General features: G+C 45.2%; 1 protein-coding gene across 1 annotated transcript in view; it reads left to right on the forward strand.

The window, feature by feature from the left end:
- Positions 1-19420, forward strand: part of sfmbt2 (Scm like with four mbt domains 2) — a 59290-nt gene that overhangs the window by 21585 nt on the left and 18285 nt on the right. The window contains exons 5-8 of the mRNA XM_036517815.1: positions 9034-9122; positions 10227-10470; positions 15035-15132; positions 18246-18347. Coding sequence (XP_036373708.1) covers positions 9034-9122; positions 10227-10470; positions 15035-15132; positions 18246-18347 — 533 coding nt within the window. The remainder of the gene's footprint in view (positions 1-9033; positions 9123-10226; positions 10471-15034; positions 15133-18245; positions 18348-19420) is intronic.

A 19420-nucleotide genomic window follows, 5' to 3' on the forward strand; every position in this document is an offset into this window, starting at 1 on the left:
AGAATGTTTCAGGGGTGGGCAGTAGTTGTCACCTGTTGACAGGTGCCTGTCTCTGAAGTGGCAAAGTGGGAGATATCACCACAGAATCCGAGATGAGCACCAATGAGGTGAAGGACTCAGCCTTGAGGCTTGACGGAAGTGTCATGGTGGCAAAGATGAGGCAGACGCTGCAAACTTTCCCCCCCCTTCTGCTCATTTAGCAACATTCGCATGAGTTAGGGGCGAAGTGGCGAACCTTTTTGCTGTTTTGTAAAGGCATTAGGGGCACTCGAGTGCATGTGGAGCTGCTCTCACTCTCCAAATTAAGGTGAAACGGCACAGTAATCAGCTTAGAGAGGATGAGCCTGACAGAAATAATGACTTTGTGAAATTATCATTTGCAAATGGGAGACTAAATTAGCACTGGAGGATTTGCCATATAAATGGAGCCGGAGAAAAGCCAAACAGACATGCCTGTCTGGGACCTCACAGCGGGGCAGTTTTTAGCGATCTGCGGACCGCGCTGGATATTACAGCATTACGCAAATTATCTGAAAAATTTCACTTAGTAACAGCACATTTTGTGAGTGCGTGTGTACACTGCTGTTTCCCTTACACTGTGAAAGCGATTCTGTTGTTCATCGTGGATGAACAACAGAATCATCGTTGTGGAAAAATTAAGGGTTACTTAAGGGTTAAGTGTTACTTTTTGTTTCTGTAAAAATGTATATTGTTACTGTAAAAATGCACTTTGTGCTCTATATTATTACTGTAAAAATACTCAGTGAGGTCTACTCTGTATCAGCAATATTTTTTGCTTCAGTTCTGTTAAAGTACACAATGTATTCTGTATCAGCGCTTGAAAAGTGCTCTCTGTTCCACTGTCTATCAGCACTGAGTGTGGTCTGCAGTGGCACTGTAAAAACGGTACAGTGTGTTCTGAGAAGCGCAGATTGCGGCACACCAATCAGGGTGCCGGGTTTAAATGAATGTGTGCAGCCTCATTTAGAGAGCGGGAGAGATTCAGGTAAAGTGCTGTGAGCGTGCCACGGTGTGGAGGTCACATTACAGGCTGAAAGGGGGAGGGGGCGGGGGGAGTGTGTAATAAGTGACCGAAATTTTTCTTTTCGTCCTCATCACCACTACCATAGCTTTGGGTTGGATTGTTCCTAACGGGGCTGATAGTCTTGAGGTGCCACGTGCGCTTGTCCCCCGCACCCCTGCCCCCTCCAGCTCCTAAATTACGGCAATCAAGGTTTTCGGAGCCAGTCCCTCCTGAGGCGTCTGCTTTGCTCAGCGAGCAGGGCCAGAGGCCACAATCACATGGACAGAGAACCGCGGCGCGCCGAGGCTGTTCTTTACACCCTGCGCCGAACGACAAGGCCACACCTAATTCGGCGCATTCAGTCCATTTAAAGGACTGTTTTTTAGAAAGGCGTTTGTGAAGCACACCCACACCCTCGTGCAGAAAATGTACAAGGCGAGCCGCACAATGCCAAACAGTGTCCTTTATGCAAAGCTCGACAAGCAGTCAATCCCGCCAGTGAACGTTGTTTTTAATTAAATCTGTATCGTTGGCCACACGGTGGGTAGGCTGAAGGACGAGAAGCTAGTTTGAACACATAAGTGTGGCGCCACAGTGAATGTACCAGCTTTTTCAGATGTGTCAGTGAACAAAAAAATTCCACAGCCCTGACTGGGTTGAAAGCTTCAGGCTGCATGGGTACTTAATTGAGCCTCACTCTGAAAACATGAGACGTTTGTCTCTCTGTCTGCGTGCATATTTTTACATAAAGGGGGTCACAAAGACCTGGCTCACCTTTGCCTCGGCAAAGAAAAAGCTGACCTTTACGGTATCAAAGAAATGGCTCACTTTTGTTGCAAAAACTTTTTTTAAGGCACTCCTACCTGCTTGTGCTGAATGCATTGCAAAAAGAATACAGTGGAAACAAGTTGTGTTGCAACGCTGTTGCACTCGGTTGCTGTGTGTTTCAACCAGGCGGGGATTGACATGCCTCTAATTGTATCACCGCTGGGAAGGGGCCAAGGAGGCACCTGGCAGAATACACCCACGCTGCTTCAGGTGCAGTGGAGGTGTCAGTCTGTGAAAGTCTCCTTTTGAGACCTGGAGGTGCTGATCAGCTTGGGGGAGCCTGCAGCTTTCTCATTCCCAGCAGCCCCATGTGAGCCTCTATCTGAAAGCATGCTAGCATGTTAGCGTGTTTGTCAGGTGGCCTCAATAGAAACTCTACAGTGATGAGACGAAAGCCAGCCAAGCTCTCACGTGTCTGCGTCCCCACTCCAGCCCTGAGCCGCCCAATTAGCGCGACGGCGGCCGCTCCCGTCGCCCGGGGAGCTTGTTAGCGAGGGCGCACCCCTGGGTGCTGAGACAGACACCGTCACCCCACCCCCACCCAATCCAAGTCTCTCCGACGGAGTCATGTGTGTCCTTCGCCTCTGCAGGGGATAGTGAATGTGATTGCTGTATGTATAATACATGACGTTCCAGCATGTGCTAAACTTTGCCTTACTATCATTGAAGTTCAGAATGAAGATCTGGGATGAGAATTTTCAGACCGTCTGTACACAATTAAATGAACATAGACAAACCAGTCCAATCCTGAACCATGAAAGTCCCATTTTCCATTTCCTTTCAGCATCCGCTGTTCATGGCATCCCTCCTCCACCTTATCCCCCGTTCTTCCCCCTCTTTATAATGTCCAGACTGTGTGTGTGTGTGTGTGTGTGTGTGTGTGTGTGCGCGGGTGGGGGGGTCAACAACCTCAGCCCATGGCCAGGTAGCTAAGCTAAATATAAGTACTGCAGTACTGATCAGTAGCAACTTTTAAGCTTTGATTGTATAGAAATTCATATATGCTTAATAATCATAATGATCAATAACTTTTGCAAAAAAAAAAGGGAGCAAAAATGAGTAAGGCATTTCATTAGATGTATCTCATTGCGTGTCTATTAATGTTAAAAACCATAATGCTGTAGCTGCAGTTTCGATCCACTTTGTGTACCCACAGATCATTGATTTTTAATTACTTGCTTTGTAAATATTCTCATTCAGAGGGGCTTACAGAGCTTATATGATTGCTTCATTCAGATGGATATTTACTCAGGCAGTGCAGATTAAGTATGTTACTCATGGGTACAACAGAAGTGCAATTTCCTGGATACAATCCCAGTGCCTTACTCCCTGTGCCATACTGTTACTCCATAACAACAGACTATCGCATTCAGACATTCTAGTGTGACGGCTTTACTGCGATGCAGAGGGGTGAGACCACTGTATCATCTTTACAGTTGGACTCCATTGGAATTTTCCCCCTTTTGGTTGGTCAGAATGTTGGAACTGGGTTTACTTTGGAGTAAGTTAATCATTTTAGGCTAAAGGAAAACCTTTTAAAAGGATTCTGATTTAAACAATTAAAATTCAAGATTATGATGTCACAATATGGAGTCTCCCTAAATATTTATTAGTTGAGGTGGGTGGGTGCTTTGATGCTGGAGGTCCTGTTACCAGGGTCTTTGCGGCAACGAGTTTGGGGATTCAACGGAAAGCAAGGGACAAGCAGGTGGCAGAGAGACGCAGTCAGCTCTGAAATTTGAGTGCCATCCTCACCGCTGCACTTTGGTCTCATTTGTTTTTTTTTTAAATTTCATTTAATATTTTTTTCTAGTTTGTTGTTTTGTACAGAGAATGTACAAGACATGACAAGAGGTTGCTCAGAAACCTTATCATTTAGACTTTAGCTTTGAGTTTAAGTCGATAGTGACACTGCTTTGTATTAATATGGTGCCTAATGTGTGTATAACCCAAATTGGGGCAGTACTGGTTGGCAGTACCATGTTGTTACATTTTGTATTGTTACATGTTATGCGCATTACAAATTGGTGCTGACCAAAAGATAGGAAAAAAAGCCTTAAAAACAATTCCTAGATTGTGGAACGGCACTGAGAGCCCTACAGCAACAAAGTTCAGAGGTCAAATGTGGCATTGCTGAGACTCTGCTGACTCCTGTCTGTTGTGAAGCTTGAAACCTTGTCTTCTCAGCGGCTCTCAATCTTTATTTCAAAACAAATAATGAATGGTCCATTCAAAACATAGTACAACTGACTGCAGCGGGAATTCAAAGGAAAATGGCCAGCCTGCTTTGTTACCCAAATGACTGAGGGATGGGAGGGGGGGGGAGGGGGGGGGGTGGATAAAGAGGCTGGCATTGACACTGCTATCTCCATTTGCTGATTTGCAACTGCTTTGTTTTTTGCTGGAAAGGAGTTGGTTTTGCTCAGTTGGTGTGTGTGGGTGTGTAGAAGACCTTTTCATTAATACAATTTAATATGGCTCACTCAATCAAAAGGGTGTTCCTGAGGTAATGAAACCTCAGTGATCAGGAAATAGCTTTCAGGGGGCTACCGTTCTTTTTCTGTCAGGTCAAATCAGATGCCTCAGATGTACTGTCAGATATGTCATTAAATTGCTCCTTCAATGAGATGCTCTTTCATGAAGTATAAATTAATGATTAATGATACATGGTACACATGATAAGGGTGGAATTCATTCAGTACTCGGCTGAAGCTGAAGTTAATATTCCCTCACTTACTATATTTGCTTCATATCACATTTTGAAAAATCTTGTCACAGATGTCCATGTCAAATGAACTCTGTTAAAAAAACATGGATTGGAATTCTGCGTTTGAACCATTGACAGAAATTCAACATGGCGGATGACTCTTGAAGACAATCATCGCACATAGATCAAACAAAGTCTTCAGATGTCTTGAACATTAAATAAAAATATAAATAAAGTACAATGCACGTTGATGCGTAGAATGCTGTCTTATTCTTAACCTGATGGAAGCTCAGATACTGTGGTTTTAGTGATGCATGGTGAGGATTAGTAGCATTTTGGTAGCCTCCTCGACATTTGCGTCTTTGACGGCAACACTGACCAAACCCCCTATTTCTTATTTGCATTCAGTGGTACATGAAAGAGTTGTACATAAAAGAATGTTACAGCAGTATTTGTGTTGTGATAATGCCTGACCAGGTAGAAGGTCAAAAAGCTGGATATCTGTCACAAATTAGAATGAATTTGTGGATTTTCAAAATAACTGGTCATCTGAAGTAGCACTACATCTGTAAATGAACTTGGCAGCATTCATGTCACCAAGCGTCACCAAAAACCAGGGCATTGCTTGAATACAACATTGGTGATGGCCACATACTGCCGAGTTTTGTGCCTGTGCCCCAAGCACAGGTGCTCCTGCTGCAAGTCTGAGCAATTCTGCCACAACAACTAGATGGAAAACACCCACCACGTGTTCGGCGACCTTGTGACACACAACGTATCTGTGATTTTCAATTAATTGTTCCTGCGTAAAGCGCTGTTGCTCGCTTGGCCTCACGGCGCGGCTAATAACACCCTGATGCACCACGGTACCGTAAATAACTTACTTACACAGAGCTGCTGTCAGCTGGTGATCTTCCTTCACAGTAAAATCACTTCATACAGGATGGTAATAGAGTCGCTGCTCTTTCACTTGCTGAGGGAAACAATATGATGAATATAATGAAGCCAGGAAAATTCCTCTGAAAGGCTCCCGCTTTCATTCACATGGGTGTGAGCAAGTTTGACTGAACGCTGGAGTTCGGTCATGCAGTAAAGGGGCGTGGTGTTGGAGCGACCCTTGTGGAGATCAGCGCCTCCTTTTACAGTGCAGGGCTGTGAGCTGGTACACACAGATTTATCAGGTGCTTCTCCCCTCATTTAAAATCACCATCCTGTTTCTATGCAGTTTTTTTTTTTCCAGGCTCTCCTGATGGTGTCGTAGTACTGCAAAATATGTTCAGTGCCTCATGGAAAATACGCTCTTTTAATAAATGCAACATCAAAAGGTTTGACAGTAATTGCATTTTTTTACACAATTAGAGAGCTGTCATTTATGATCAATAGTACCATTGTATTACAACAGTGCCTCTTCCTTGCCTTACAAATAATTGCTCTGATTATGTGAAAATAAGGTTTTTAAATCAAACTGGTTTTTTGTTACAGATTTTTATAAGATATGCAAATATGTGTTTTGCATAATAGACATTTGCTGTGTTTTCTGATCTACAGAGAAGCATTTGCAAACTAGAGAATTTTCTAGGGGTGTTACTGATGCATTCATTATTTTGTGCAAATCAACTTTGTATGGCTGAAGCACTTTAAGCCCACGGGTGGGGTGATTATTTGCATTCCTGGTGCATGCTGGGTAAGGAGTGGGGAATGGGCAAGAGGAGAGGGAGTGTGGGGGGAAGGGGAGGGGGTAGAGTTTTTGCAGAGAGGGTTAGAGACAGGGAGTGAATACCTCTAATCTCTCCTTGATTTTGCCTGGGCCGTCGTTCTCGGCAGGGCTCTGTCTCCAAATTTAATCAAATCAAAAAACCGACAAACGCCACGTGCTACAAACCACTGCTTTACCCACTGAACCATGTGGAGCAGGAAGGTGTTTTTCAGAGCTGGATTCAACCACTTTAGGTGAAGCAGGGACTAACTAAGAAAAGCGAGATTGATGGCTCTTCAGAGGGCTCTTAGCGCTGGTGAATTCTTCAGTCTACAGATTGAGCTGTGTAGGATATTGCAAGGTCACTCAATGTGCCCACCAGTCAGTGTCAGTCATGGGTTAGGAAGTGAAGCAGACTCAGAAGCAGAAGCAGAAGTGCAACATACTAAACACAATCAAGGATGTATTATTACATAAAACTTGCTTCTTGATTTAAGTAGGCTTGTGACTTAAAATCTCTTAACCCTTTCGTACGTGACTTATTTTACGCTAAGTAGTGCACATGTTATGTTACAAGGTTCGTTATGGTTTCATTAGCGTTATTAAGCTTCTCATAGTTTTCACTGCCACATTTGGTAGACTTTGTAACATTAAATCACTGTTTCCTCAAAGCTAGTGCTAGCTAGAATTTTTCCAATCTAGTCTTGTAATCACACTGGTTTAACCGTAGGCGTGAAAGGGTTAATCACACCGGTGTGACCGAATGCGCGAAAGGGTTAAAGGTTGTGGCAATCCCTGTCCATCTGAAAGAGGCAGACAGAATTGCTCAGATAAACTTGAAGCTTTGTATCCCCAGTGAGTATCCCCTGGACATTCCACAAGCAATGCCCCTCCTGGAGGAAGAGAGGAGGACAGCAGGCAGGGCTGCCAGGGAATCATGGGAAGCGTAGTCCCACATCAACCCCTCTGTCAGTTCTTTAAGGCCTGACAATGGAAGCTGCAGTCTGGACCTGCAGTTCAAATGTCAAAGCTGCCACTGTGGCACGTGATATTTTTTTCAGAACAGTGTGATGATTAATCTATACAGGAACTGTAAAAATAGTTTATCTATTTCTGTATGTGAAAGATCAGAGAGAGAGAGAGAGAGAGAGCTAGAGAGTATGCAAGAGAGAGCAAGCCAGCTCAGGAGAGTAAAAGCGAATGAGAGAGAGAGAGAGAGAGAGAGAGATTGAGTAAAAACAGTAGTTACAAAGTGACACCCAAAAAGAAGACAGAGGAAAGATATAATGCACATAGAGACAGTGAATCTACCTTTGAATCATAATTGCCCTTACCCTGTTGTTGACTAGACTTCGTAATTAACAAGCTTGTTAATTAAAATAACTATGAGAAATTCACAGCCGATTCCTTTTTTTACTTAATCGTGTCTTATGATGTAGCACCAGAGCAGCCTTCTGTGCACCTCACATTTGGATTGTTTTAGTCATCACAAGCAAATTGGTTTGCCGGAAGAATTTTGATTGCAAAATTGAGATTTCAGCCGTGTGTTAAATTTCACCACAGGACATGATGGCTAATGAATTCCAGAGCTTTGTCATTGCATCACATTAATCAAGATAGCTGCGGGACAGAGGGGCATGTTTTATTTTGGTGGTGTTCAAGAATGTGATTGACTGTGGAAGTCTTTGTAACAGTACCATTAGTACTGAGACAGTATGCATTTTCTCCTGTGTTCTTTAGCTTGCCCACTGCGGGAGACGCCCTCTGTAATGTTCCGAAAGCAAAGCATTGATTGTAATCTGTGTCCTAGGTGTGTGACTGTTTGACCCGTCTCCTATGCTGGGCTGTTGAGTATGCAGTAGATTATCTGCAGATCTTCAGTCCTCTCTGAGTACTCTTAAAATATGTATCCTAAAGATCTGTGCTTTCATTTTTTGTTGCGCCACAAGGAACAAAAACAGGAAACAGGTGGAAAATGGTAATTAATTCCTTCTCTTTATTTGGGCGGGTTATCCTGGCTGAATCGAGTCGGAACTTGGAACACATGAAATCAACACCCCACAATGTGTACTGTGAAACATAAATTGCCATGGTTCTGAGTGAGGGATGGGAAGCCGAAAGGAGTTTTATTGTTGTTGTTATGATTGATTGAATGCTCCGGTATGCATATTTGGAGTAATTTACAATCTCTGCACTGCCATCACCTGCTGCCACCTCTCTCTCTCTCTCTCTCATCAGTGTGTTTGTTTTTGAATGATGTGTGCATGTGCATTTGTGCATTTGTGCATGAATACTGAAAAATGTATCATTATCCAGGATGAGTTATGAAAAAATGTAGAGGATACATGTAAGCATTTTTTGTGTACCCACAGTGAACACTCTGCTGTAAAAGTCTGTTAGTATACCCACAGTAAACACTGTAGCATTTTTGTATACCCACAGTAAACACTGTAGCATTTTTGTATATCCACAGTAAACACCCAAGCATTTGTTATACTCACAGTAAACACCCAAGCATTTGGTATACTCACAGTAAACACTCAAGCATTTTAGTATACCCACAATAAATACTCAAGCATTTTAGTATACCCACAGTAAACACTTAAGCATTTTAGTAGTTCCTCAGTAAACACTGTGCTGTAAAGTATACAGATGGTAAACTCTGCAGGCATACCGACACTGAACATTCTCGTGCTACACATAGTTTCTGAAAGCCCTTTGTGAGTGCTTCATTGTTGTAGTGATTTTATTTCTTTTTGTGTGTCCTTCTGTTTAAAGCCATAAAGGAGAAGTACAGCGACTGGACCGAGTTCCTGATCCAAGAGCTGACCGGCTCTCGGACCGCCCCGGCCAACCTGCTTGAAGGGGTGAGCACGCCCTATGCTTCCATACAGATACATTTACAACAGAAAGGGAAATAAACAGGGGCTGACTAACAACAGCATTCCTCCACATGCTCTTTTACCCGAATGTCACGTTTCCAGCAGAGGCACATGACTGAGGTCGACAGGTACGGCTTGCAGGGAGCATTTTATGCCATGTGTGTAATCAAAGATCAAACGGTTACGCTCATGTTCAAAGATCAAGGAATGTTAAAGCTGTATCTGTCCAAAGGCTGCTGAAAATGAAAGTGCTAATAGATTGTGATAGAAAGTACCCACGATGCAGTTTGTTACTGCATGTGGGAAGTGGGTGGCTGGGAATGATGGATGTTACAGATATTGGTTTGGAAGTGGAGAACACTGGCAGGATGAGACTGAATGAGATAATATTGCAAAGGAGTCATGTGTAAACCAGTGAATATACCAGAAATTGCTCTTCAGACAGTAGTATTTCAAAGTGTTCATTATTCAAAGAAACATTCAAGAAACACTCTTTTGTGTAGGTGCTGTTGGATTGTAGGGGAGCATCTCACACTGACAGACTGTAATTGACCTTATAAACTAAAGTTTCTCCTTTGGCCCTGGGATGGCAATCCCAATTATCCACAATCCCTTTACTGTAGAAATTGGCTATATGAAAATTTTTTACAAACTGCAATTTCAAATGCAATTGGGCACTCAGTAGAAATTGTTTTTCAAGTAATGCTTGAGTAAAATGTGGCTGCGTGAAGATGCCCACCCACCCAACACACACACACACACGGATACACACACGGTCACACACAAACACACTTGCATACACATTCAAATGTGTGTGTCTGCGTACATACACATACATGCATGTGAGCAAACGTGTGCATGCACATATACACACATGTGTACACACACACAAAGCACATCCACCCAACGGTTCACTGCTCTGTTCTCACCCACTGTAAGACAGTAAAGACTTCCTGTTTGTGTTTACTGCTATCACCTGATCTCACCTGATTGTGCGATAGGATACAGGAAGTGCATGTGTGAAGGCTTTCTGAGACTGTATGCATCAGTGTACCAATTTAAACCCTTCCCCTTGTCTGCTTGGCTCAGCCCCTAAGAGGGAAGAACACAGTGGACCTGATCACAGAGGGCTCCCTGATGGAACTGCAGGACCTCTGCGACCCCTTCCTCTACTGGCCTGCACAGGTCATCCAAAATGTTGGGGGCCGCTTGCAACTGCGTTATGTTGGCATTGAGGGCGACGCCCATGACACCTGGCTCTTCTACCTGGACCTGCGGCTCCGCCCCATGGGGTGGACCCAGGAGAACCGCCTCAGTATGGACCCACCCACAGGTAAGGTACATTCCGACCAGAACTCTCGCATTGGCCACCACAGGAACCTGCGGTTCATATGTAGCACCCTGCCTACGGCATGAGCACCTTAAAGAGTGAGATCTTTGTCAAAATATGCAGTAGCGTAAAGCTATCAGAAAAGTCAGTGTTTCTCACCACAGACCCTGTGGGTTCTACTGAGTGTGTGGGATTTCTCTTGATCTGGCCTTTTCATTAGTTTGGCTTTATCGAGCTGATACCTGAATACTGATTTTGATTTGATGTTGCTTGTGAGGTCATGTGTCTGCTGCAGTGCAGAATGCAGGTGCATTTGCTCTAAACATAATGTTAAAAATGTTTCCTGTGTTCTCAGAGGGCTTTAATTTATTTGTCTCCATGTTAACAAATTAGTCATGCAAATTAGTTCTCCGGTCAACAACAGTTTCAGTCAGAAGCAGCTTTTTTAGTGTGTGCTCCGTACCTGTGTTGGAAGTCTTTCACTCATTCATGACATTTTTCTTTGCATTAATGGTATCCACAGTCAGTATTTTTTTTATTCCTTAATTGAAAAATCCCCTCTCAAAACCCAAGTATAAAAAACACACGCTTTTAAAAAGTTGTCTCATGAAACATGCAGCGTGTTGATGTGAAACAGTCTGGACTACACTGAGCAAGGAAAGAATAAAATGGAAAGCCTGCAAGAGACTGTTTTTAAACACAAAGCAGGGGGTTTGGTTATCTGTGATTGGGTAATAGTTGGTGGCTGGTGGTTTAACATATTAAAAAAGGGCCTCAGTTAACTCTGATTGGATAACGGTAGGCAGCAGAAATATGTTTAATTATCTGGCCAGCCTGTGATTTGGGCAGGGGCTGGGCAGGTTTTTCCTCTCCCTTTGCCGAATCTCCAGTGAAGCACCCTCCTCTGAGCTCAGACAGCCCAGACTCCATTTAGATTAGAGGGAGAGACTCTGAGCTTCCTCCAGTGCTGTTATCATATCTGTGTGTGTCAGGGTCCACCACGTGGCAATCCTCGTTTTCACACAAAGAGGCGATGGCCTTTGGGTTTTGGCACAGAGGACGGTCACGTGTTTCACCCACATTGTTAGATACGCTAATCCATCATCAACAAAAAAGCTTGGGTTCCATTTGCTTTTAATACTTTGTGCTTTATCACAAGCAATTGTTTACTGGACACAAATGTAAAAGCACAGGAATGCCTTTTTATTTTAAGAATGCCCTGCTGCTGCATGGGAACAATAAATGTGCTGTGCATGTGGAAGGATTTTGCGCATCTTGTCCGCCTTCCGGGAGAGTTAAACCGAGTCTTGCGACTGCTTCTGACTCACAGAGGCCATTAAAGTTTCCATGGAACTTACTGAGGGGGTGGCGGTAGGGGGGTCAGAGAAAAATTTCCAGCCCACACTAGTCTGGACATCCCTCATCCCTCAGTTTGACTGACTGGAATAAGCCCCTCCCCCTCCGTCACAGATGATGCGTGGTTGAGGCTGAGGTTTTTGCGGGAAACGCCATCTCAGCATGTCCAAGATGGGTGGGCCCGAGAGATAGTGTGCACGCGTGCACCGGTGTTGGCCGAGATGAGTCACCCTTACTTCACTGTAGAACACCTGGCAACCGAGAAAAGGGGTTAAAGGTGCTATTTACATGCATCCCCATCGTCATGATTGTCATCGTCTTTCAGTGCATCCCATTTATAAGAATCACTGACGGAAGAATTAACCACTGGTGCAGAGTCACTCTTGTGCTGAAGCTGTGTAAGTACTCTGCTTTCTCTGCATTCTACTTATAAGGATTATTTTGAGTGCATTCACAACATGTAAAAGGATAGTAAAGGAAGTACAATAAAAATGCAAAACAGCTGTTAAAAATCTGAAATTTGAAATTGAATCTTGTATGTTGTTTGAATTACCATAGCATCTACCAGATAAATACTTACAGAGGGAAGTTGTGTATTTTAGTGCTTGGATGTCAGTTTGCTAGACAGAAAAAAGAAGGAGGTGACTCTCTGCCGTTGAACCTGTATGGTAATGGACATTAATTGCAGGATTGGTGTCAGGGTGTTTGTGCGTGTGCTTGAATAAGCACTGTGGAATGTGGCGGATCAACAGCAGGGGCGATACCTGCTGTGATTTCCTGGTGGAGGTACCCCCTTTCTGCTGCTTAGAGAATAGCGGATGCATTGATTACTTAAGCCAAGGGCCTCCTCACCCCGCTAGGCCCATTTTTGAACAGCCTGGTCAGGTTCGGTCCATTCCAACAGGAGCGCGTCGAATCATCCCTGTTAACTGGGCCAAGAACTGCAACTGGGAACACCTCATCAGTCGGCCTCGGACTGCACCTTTATTTCAAATGCGACCCCAAACACAGAGCCAGGGTCATTCAGGTGGCTCTGGAAACCCAGGGTTTGCTGCCTGTCACAGCCCCCTGGTGCACAATCCTTCCTGCTGTAGAAAGAAAAAGATGAAGTGTAAAAAAGCCGGTATCTGTGTGGCTGGAGATAACCGTAAAAAGCTGCCTCATCAAGATATCAGCGGCTGTGGGCTTCCTGGCATCATGCCCAGCCATGTTATGCTACTTGTTTGTGAAAAAGTCAAAACAACTGACACTGGCATCAGAAGTTAGATAAAGGTGCCCCTTTGCCACCTTTACCGGTTTTTGTAGGCGACGCCATAGGTGATTTCTCGTGCCGTTGTCGAGGAGAGTGACGGTTCCATCTGACAGCGGCAAGTTTCAATTTTGATGATATGGCACCCGGCAGTGCCACATTGCAAGGTAGATTAATTCTGAAGACACCCAGCTGGTACCTGCTGACAGTATGTCATAGAGTGTGCTGCTGGCTGCAGGTCATTGGATGACCCTGTTAGGACCTTCCCTACTATGCGTGTCTTCTAACAGAGCACTGTAGAAAAACAGACACAGGTGTGGTTCATTTCCTGGTTGGAAAGGAATCAAGACCTTATCATGTTCACATTGAGAGTTTCCAAAACTAACCGCACTGTGCCCTTTCGTCAAGCGAACTGAGGCCGCCTCTTCATTTTATAAGAGTTTTTTTTCCAGCTCTTTTCTCAAACAGGTGCAAACATTCACAAAGCTCTGTAGTTGAACCATACCCCACACAAAACTACGTTGTGAATATGCCCTAAAGCGCATTTTTAAGGGAGAGAGGCATGCTGGTGCACTTAGGCAGGTTCTGAAAGTATGTGTGATGAGAGTGTCCCGGACTTCTGTGGAGAAGCTTCTGATCCAATCTTCCTGGCTCTGAACGAAAGTGACGTAACAGTATTGCGAAGCAGAAGGGGAAGTTCTGATGAAATCAGCTAGGTAGTGGGAATGCAGTAAGAATGCTCTGGAATTTTAAGGCTCTCAGTTCTGTGTTAAACAGCGCTTTTATGCAATTCCTTGGAAAAGACCAAAATAGCCTGAATGCCTTAGCTAGAATCAAGGCTGTTGATTTGAAGGTCATGGAGCGGCATATCATTCAAAAAGATGTGTGTATATACAGTGTGTGTGATGGTCTGTGTGTGTGTATGTGTTTGTACTTGCATGTATGCACGCATGTGTGTGGGTGTGTGTGTGTGCGTTTGTGCACAGGCTTGTGTGTTTGTGTGCGTGCATCCGTGTGTGTATACGTGTATCAGTATGTGTGTGTACATTTGGTGTACATGCATATTCATTATGGTGCATGAATGTGTGGGTGTATGCGGGTGTTTGTGTATATGTGTGAGGTGTGTGCGTGTTTCTGTGGGTGCGTGTGCATGCGTGCCTCAGTGAGAACAACATGGCAAATGAACTGCACGTGGTTCATTCAACATCAGCTTGACCTTGTAGCTCAGAGCACTGAGTGAATGGAACCCCTGAATGATGTCCTCCTCCACACTCTGTAATTACGGCTTTGAACAGTTCTCTCCAGTCATTCTCAATGTGTTCTTATCCAAATGCTAATGCACTGTTATACAGTCCTGACCTTTTTAATACTAAGCTCTGCCTGCTGGCACTGCTCTGTTTGTAGAGGAACATAATGAAGCCGCACTGGTAGACACTGTTTGCACAGGTACACTGACACTGAAAAGCTTTTCCCTTTAGCTGCTGTGTACATGGAGTAGCGTCTTGGTACACATAGAGGACTTGAAGCTTTACTTATGGGCGGTCTGAATTTATTCCATGTTAACGTTAGCACCCGGATTCGTCGGTACTTCACCATGGCTGACCTTTTTTTCCTCATGTTTACATTGTCTCCAGGTGTATCTCGGCCTTGTAGCGGTGTTCTACCTTGATAGGAAGGCCAACGGCAAATGTGGCCGTGACACTGTATGCAGAGATCCTTAAATAAGGGGCTGCATTTCAGTGAATGGAGATTCTGATGTAGCAGTTTGGTCTGCAGGGGCAGAGCTGAGCAAGAGGCATGAGGCACGGTTAAATGCTGTTCCTGTTCTCTTGCGCTGTCCAGGAAACTTTGTACGTTAAAGCATCATGTGTAGCTAATGGGCTAAGAGGCGAAATCCCCGATTTCCTACAGCGAGCAGCTCTGAGCACGCTTCCTCATGTCGTTCTCTTTTCCTCTTTGCAGAGCTGCAAGGTTTGAAGAACGCCCCCGAGTGGCGGGAGGCCCTTGACAGAGCGAAGGAGGAGGCGGAGCAGAACCCCCTGCCCTTGGAGGTGTTCAAGGTGAGTGCGTCATGGATCGCAGGACCCACACGCACGCTGTCCGGTGGTGTGCTCAGAGTGGGTATTAAACTTTGATGAATCAATTCAGAAACTTAATGGGTTGTTCCTGAATGCAATTTGATTGAACCAGTTAAACAAAAAAGTACATAAATAGATAATGTGAATACTATTGCTGTCATGAATCACTATTTGAAAATTGTAGGTGAACAATATTCATTGTCAGTCTACTTGAAATAAATCTTTATAGAAAACAGGGCACTGTCAGTGAGAAGAGAAAAGTTCCATTTAGATCGATGTTGGATAAATATTAGTTTTTGTTTTCTCAGTGATTAGCATTTGTGTCTGAAATGTGTTCGAAAATCAAGAGCAATACAAATCTATGCAGTGACAAACAAAGTGCATTACCAGGCAAGTTTCAGACAATACCTGTGCAATTAACAAACCAGTCCCATCCAGGATTACAAAAATCCTTGGTGCGGGCCCTTCGTGGGACTCTCAAGCCAGTGTTGCTGCATGTGTTATTGCCTGTTTGAACATATTATCAGAGAAGCTTTTACTGTCTCTCTCTCCACCATTTTCCCGAAAACCCCTTTTTTTTGCTGCTTTGAGGTCCGCCCCTTTTCATCTCCCGCCAAACCTTGCCTTTCGTCTCTAGCCAAGAGCGACAGTGCGTTACGTAGTTGCGCGCACTGTATCTCCTCTGTTGAAGCAAAGAGGAGAGGGGGAGGTGGAGTTCAGGTAGAAACAGGAGGAGGGGACAGAGGCGTGAAGCCCCAGTGACGAATTGGCCAGTCCCCCCCTGCGAGGCTCGCCCATACCCCTCTGAAAGAAATTGAACGCATCTCAAGCGGCTCGTTCAAAATGAAATGTCAGCGTTCGCAGAGGAGGCTGCAAATGGATCCAAGGCCTCAGAAGATTAGCAGGCAATTAAAATCAAGCGGGTTTTACTTAGAGGTCGCTTTGATGCGATGAAGGCAGCACGGCGCTAGCCGTCTGTGGCACGTTCCCATGAACGCCTGCCCGGTTAGATATCTAAACACTGCTTTAAAGAGCTGTCATGTTTATCCTTTCGAGTGATTGAGTCAATTGCTGTAATTAAGTCACCGCAAAACCTGACCTGAGGGGTAGAGAATTCGCCCCACCTCCCTCTGTGTTTTGCGAGCTGACAAATTGTGTGTGAGCTTTGATATTGATAGCTTGCTGGACTCGACGGGCTCTGACATGATATTACATCATATTATATTACATTTCTTTAGCAGATGCTCTTATCTTATGCGACTTCCAGCACAAGAGAACAGAAGTATGTCCGTCCAAGTTGTATGAGCAACGGTGTCAGACCAGGCTAACAACACTCCCAGACCAGCAACACAATTCAAGACCACTGTGAATTAATTAATTAGTTAATCAGTTAATCTGAACCTAGACAACCTAGAAAAGTATGAGAAGTCGTTAAGAAGAAGAGAAGAGAAGTCATGACCATGCATCTCGGTGTCAAGTAATCGCAATATTCATAACACATGGCAATTCTACAAATAAATAAGCAACAAGTAAAACTAGTACATGCTAGGGAGCAGGTAAGAGAGTGTGATAAAGTCCCACCGAACAGTGCTGGTCAAAGAGGCCCGTCCAAAGGTGCACTGCGTGTCTATGGGAAAAGTGTCAGAAAAAAAGAGTGCTGTCTCCGAGTGACACCCCCCTCTTCCCCGCAGCCCTTTCAGACACCACGACTCTCTTGTTCCTATCATTGCGATTGCCCCTTGGATGTGGGGTGGAGCATTTAAGAAATACCCCCACTTTAGTGATGCAGGACCCTGCCAGTCCACCCCCGCCCCCAGCCGAAACGGCTACACGAACTGTATCGAGCGCTGTTTGATTAATGCTTTCACTACACAGTGCCCGCCGATGGCATTCCGGAGACTATTTTTATTCGCAGGGACAGACTGAAGTGGGTTTTCATTTTTTGCTGCAGCCGCCTGTGGCCATTTCAAAGAGCGAGCGCACTCAGCCAGCGAGATCTGTCCGAATCTCATTTTACACATGTACATATTTTTTTTCCATTCATTAAGGGCCACGGCTGGTTTTACGGCTAGGGCTGATCTCAGCTTGTAGCAGGCAGCCCAGCAGCCCTGCGACAGCAGTGCCCCACTGTGGAATCAAACCCACAACCTCTGGATTACAAGTCCTGCTCCACACTGCTGACACTGCAGTGAGAGTGATCTTCATCGTTGTCATCATCGTCGTCGTCATCATCATGGTGAATATGGAACAGAGCAGAACAGTTCAGGAGAGGGGTTAATGAGGCAGTGAGGGAGACCTTCGCCATCATCATCATCATCATCATAATTAGTGACAAACGCCGCAGTGAGAGAGATCTATGTCATCATAAGTCTCTGTCACTGTTCAGTTATGGAGCATTCACCAACAGTCAGATCACCAACAGTGTGTACAAAGACAGAATTCTGGTCATGTTAAGGGGGAGAAACACTAACATGTCGCAGATGTTAACTCTTCTGAAACTGAGATTCGGAGGTCGCGAGGGAGATGGATTTTCCTCATGTGGATTGCGCTGCTCATTGGCACAGGAGACGGCAATGTCACACTCAGATTCTGATTCTCCTCCCCCCTGCAGGGGCAGGCTGGTCGAACCTGATAATATTTCAGTCATCCGAACTTGGCGCCGGGGGGAGGCCGTGCTCGCCTGACTGGCGGAACTGGACAATCAGGGTGTCGCCTCCGGGGCGGTTTGCATAGCAGCTATGCATTAACTGCCTTTTGTGGGATGGATTATGAAACGGGCCGGCAATGTCTGCACAGCCAAACCGCATAAAAATGCAGTGTACTGTCAATTTGTAGCGTATGGAGTGTTCGGTATAATTTCACCTTTGGCCCCTGTGGACATCAGTGTGTGATTTGATTTTAAACTGTGTTGGAACCCTTAAAGCAGATAGTCTCCACAGACTGTGCGGTGCGCAGCTGTGTTTAGGGAGCAGTTGTAGAGTTAGTCTCGTGATGTGAGCATGCGTGGCTGTGTATGTGTGTGTGTGTGTGTGTGTGTGTGTGTGTGCGCACACCTGCGTGTGTGTGTTACTCTGACACTGTGCTCTGTGTCTCAGGATCACTCAGACCTGCGCAAACACTCCTTCAGGGTGGGGATGAAGCTGGAGATGGTGTCACCCCAGGAGCCCTTCCATATCTGCCCCGTGTCTGTGACCCAGGTGAGCTAAAGCTAAAACAGACCATACTATCAAACCAGACCAAACCATACCAAACTAGTCCAGACCAGACCCAACCAAACCATATCAAACCAAACCTAGAACTGGACTATGCCAGACTAAACGCCGGACTACCCCAGAAAAAACTGTGCTGGTAGGACCATACAGAGACTCAGTACAGGGGAAGGACAGGAAAGGAGCTGCTTTAGTATGTGTAGCTGAACAGGAGAGAACCAGGGCTGTTAGTGTTTACGCAGGTAGATACAGATTCACAGGGGAGCGTGCCTGAAAACAGCTGAGCAAGCCTCTGTTCACAGCACAGCTCATTAAACAGCATTCTCCAGGGATCCTGGGTACACACTCACACACACACACACATACACACACACGCGCGCGCGCACACATTCACCAGATTTCTTCATTCCATCGCCGCTGCAGGTGGCCCAGGAGACAGGCACGCTTGACCTTACTCGCCTCATCTGGCTCGTTCTGACCCTTCCAGACGTTCAAAAACTGCCACACTGAACCGGGACACCCCCTCCCCCCTCCACTGTGTCACATGACCACAGAGCCGTTAGCCACCGAAAAATCTGAATTAGACAACAGTTGCTCCACAGCACAGCTCTGTGGGAAGATTTTAACGGCACGAAGCTTCAGACACGATCACCTTGGGTGCGTACGCACATCTCGCTCTGTGGAGAACTCCCGCCAGTTTGCCACTCATTAATAATGCAGAGGGGCCACAGTGCATAAAGTAATAAGCCACAAGTAAACTGCTGACAACAGCATCCGGCATCCAGCTCAATATGCTTTTTCATGCAAGGACCTGGGTCCTTCAAATGTGTGAGCGTTCTGTTCCGTGTCACCTCTCGTCCCACCCTTACACGGCAGATCATTTCAACAACAGCCTCCCTAATCCTTTTCCCTCATTTTGTGAGAAAATTTTTTGCGGTTACTTCTACATGCCTTGTTGCTGGAGGTTTGACGGAATTCCAGCTTCGGGCCATGGTAAATGCGCTTGACAAGAACCCCACTCCTGTCATTGTGGATTATTTCTGTTTAAAGGCTCAGTTCAG

Source organism: Megalops cyprinoides, chromosome 23 (assembly GCF_013368585.1).
Source record: "Megalops cyprinoides isolate fMegCyp1 chromosome 23, fMegCyp1.pri, whole genome shotgun sequence".
Classification (NCBI taxonomy): Eukaryota; Metazoa; Chordata; class Actinopteri; order Elopiformes; family Megalopidae; genus Megalops; species Megalops cyprinoides.